The following is a 3,361-nucleotide window of genomic DNA, read 5'->3' on the forward strand; positions in this document are numbered from 1 at the left end:
CAAAACATTTGTTTTGCCTTTTCTTGCATATTCTCAATCAAACTAAATTATATTGTAGTTTTGCTTTGTCTAGTAGCACTATAGAGCATATTCTTATTATTATTATTATATAGGCTATATAAATGTTAAATCTAAAAAATATTATTTGAGATTAATATTTATGCATTAAATTCAAACATAAGATATCACTTTTTTAAATATTTTAATAAAGACTTAATGGTAATTTTGGTCCCTCTATTATTATTTTTTTTGAGTTTTGATCCCCCTGTTATAAAATCCAGAATTTTATTCCCATATTTTAGTTTTTTGAGGATTTTGGACCCTGCAAATTCGAAGACAATTTTAAATGAAATGACGCTCATATTGATGATGTGTCAGTGTCCGTTAAAAAGTGAAATGTTCAAAAAAAAACTAATTTTATTTAAGATTTATGTTGAACATGTCATCAATGTGAGTTCCATTTCATTAAAAATTACATTCGGATTTGCAAGGGGACCAAAATCCTCAAAAAACTAAAATAAAGGACTAAAATTTAGGATTTTAAAATAGAGGACCAAAACTTTAAAAAAATGATAATAGGGGGACCAAAATTGCAATTAAGTCTTTAATAAATATATTTAATATAATTTGATTAAAAATATGTATAAAAATAATTTATTACATTGATACATACATATTAATTTCATAACACTTTTATAAAAGTATTCATATATTTACCACTAGTATAAATATGGTGAAAAATATTAACTTAAAAGTAATGTATTTATATCATTATATGTATGTAATAAAATTGAAATTTGAAAGGATCATTTATTATAAATATATGTATAAATAAGTTAATCATTATGAAAGGATGGAATAATATAATAATTATGATGAGGGTACCTGAACAAGATAAGATAACTACGACTTTAATTTAATAAGCTAGCTAGTGTTAGAATGTGTCAATTATTGATCTCTAAAGTTAGAAGTGCAAAAATTAGAACCATTCAACTAGCATAGGATTCTAAATTTCATCACATGGTTTGTCGCTTTACACAACTTGTCACAGTTTTTTTTTAGAAAACTTTTCCATTAATTCTTTTTAGTACAAAATTAGGTTGAGTTAGACTCAGAAAAATATTTATAAATTCACTAATGAAACTCCTCATATAATTAGAGATTGAGACTATCATTTTTAATGTTTTTTTTTTCATATATGTTTTATGGGTTTTTATTTCTGAAGTATCTCCCACTTTCTTCAAAGTTAGAATTTTTAAAAAAATAATCTTTTTTTCTCAAAAAAAGTTATACTAGTATAAAGAAAAAATAAAGCATAGACTTAGACTTATAGATCAGTGAGGTTGCTATTAAAAAGAAAAGACTAGTGAGGTTGTTGGTGAAGTAAATGTTGAGAAAAAAAGGCTATTTATTATTGAGATGTGGGGTACCATATAGGAGACCCTAAAGTAGAAGATGACAATAGACTTTGAATTGAGCTAATTGAGGCCGTTGCTCAATGACCAAGTTGTCTATGTTTTCAACCAATCAAAGGTAAGAAGCATCCATGCAAGTATGTACCTACTCCATTTGAAAAAGAAACTCATTCATTTTAAAAACTAGATCAATTTAAATAATAATAATAATAATAATAATAATAATAATAATAATAATAATAATAGTAATAATAATTAAAAACTCGTATACATAAAAATCAGAGTTTAAACTTTAGTGTTGAATTCTAACGTAACCTAGTAATATCGACTTCTGGAAGTTAACTAAAAAATTATGTAACTTATGATCATAAATAGTAAGACACATACCTATACTCAATTATCATATCAAATGAAGCAGAACATAAACATGCACACTACACAAGCTCAATGATTTTCATAGCACATACTTCACTAGACAAAATCAAAAGAAATATTAACCCGTCAACCAAACACTATAACAAGATCAAACATGATTTTTATTTCTTTATACTAAACTTTATACAAAAATAACATAATCTCTTAACTACCCAATTAATCTCTAGCTAAGATTAACATTGGAAACAACTAAAACATAGAAAATCACTAAAAAAATTACATAATATTAGAACCAAAAAGCTCTGATTCTAGCTAGCTATCACTAATTTTTTTTACGAATCGATGTAACAAGAACTAAATCTCAATGAATCGTGACAACAAGAACAGCGTGCTACTTACAATAACATGTTAGCTAACACTAATTAATATAACTTGCTAAAGGTGCATATTTCACATTTCTATGATCAATTAGCTATAGTTCTTTCAACATTGCGTATGAACACGGTTTCTAACTCAGGTGGAGTGAAGAATTCTCTTGTTTTACCGCGATAATTCCATTTCAAAGTCGATTTTCGCTTCCTCGGAGCCGGTGGACATATCAAAGTTGCTGGAATTCTTGATCCTTCCCCTTTTGGTGTTGTTGAGCACTCTTCCTCCATGACACTTTCCTCTTGCTCACTTTTCTTCAAAGGAATTGTGTATATTGGCTTCAAATTCAACGGTGTTCTTAAATTGATGAGCCATTTTTTGTTTTTCTCTGAATTTTCTAACCCTGTTTCCACTTGTGATTTCTTTGGTAACCCCATATTTAACAACCAAAAAAGTTGGGAATAAATTAAAGAAGAAGATGGTTTTTCTTTTTTTCTTGAGGAATCAAGTAGTGGGAAAGTGAAAGAGAGTGAGGAGAAGAAGAATAAAGAGAGGAATTGGAAAAGTTTTTTTTGCAGTTAGAAAGAGCTTAAAGAAAAAAGCTAGTTTGGGTATGGTTCAATGGGAAAGAGCTTGTTTGAGAAGATTGTAGAAAAGTGAGGGACAGAGGGAAAGTAGGTTTAAGAGTTAAAGGACTTATTTATATATATAGGGAATATCAATTTGGTGTGCGTGTAAAAATGATTCAAGTGTTTTTCTTGATATAGAAATATAAATTACTTTCAAGAATAAAGACATATGCAGTTGTTACAACTGTAATGAAAAAGTGTGTTGGTGATAAAATGGTATAAAGTCCAATTGTATATAGTAAAAATCATATATTTTGTAACATTACCTTTTAGGCTAAGTCACATTACTTTTTAAATTAAATGGATAATATAGTCTTGTACTATGTATAATGTTTTTTTATTATTAAATTTTATCCTATAATCAATAGTAAAATTTATTAATCAAATTATGAAAATAAATATTTACATGTCTCATTTGTATTTTGTAGAATTAGATTAAAAAAATATTTTTAAATCAATTCAATTGATAATTATATATAAAATAACATCCAAGTGCAGAAGCGTGAATAGAGTTGAGATTCCAATCATTATACTATTAAAAAAATATATATTACATCTCATCTAAAAATTTAT

The 3,361-nt window shown here is 26.6% G+C and overlaps 1 protein-coding gene across 1 annotated transcript; it reads right to left on the reverse strand.

Moving 5' to 3' along the window:
• Positions 1–2,254: 2,254 nt before the first annotated feature.
• Positions 2,255–2,596, reverse strand: LOC131649065 (cyclin-dependent protein kinase inhibitor SMR6-like). The gene has a single exon (XM_058918810.1). The coding sequence runs from the start codon at positions 2,594–2,596 to the stop codon at positions 2,255–2,257; it is 342 nt and encodes a 113-aa protein (XP_058774793.1).
• Positions 2,597–3,361: the final 765 nt, after the last annotated feature.

This window comes from Vicia villosa, linkage group LG2, assembly GCF_029867415.1.
Source record: "Vicia villosa cultivar HV-30 ecotype Madison, WI linkage group LG2, Vvil1.0, whole genome shotgun sequence".
In the NCBI taxonomy this organism is placed as follows: Eukaryota; Viridiplantae; Streptophyta; class Magnoliopsida; order Fabales; family Fabaceae; genus Vicia; species Vicia villosa.

Excerpts from the sequence above, each read along its gene's own strand:
- LOC131649065 (XM_058918810.1), bottom strand. The coding sequence starts at position 2,596 with ATGGGGTTACCAAAGAAATCACAAGTGGAAACAGGGTTAGAAAATTCA.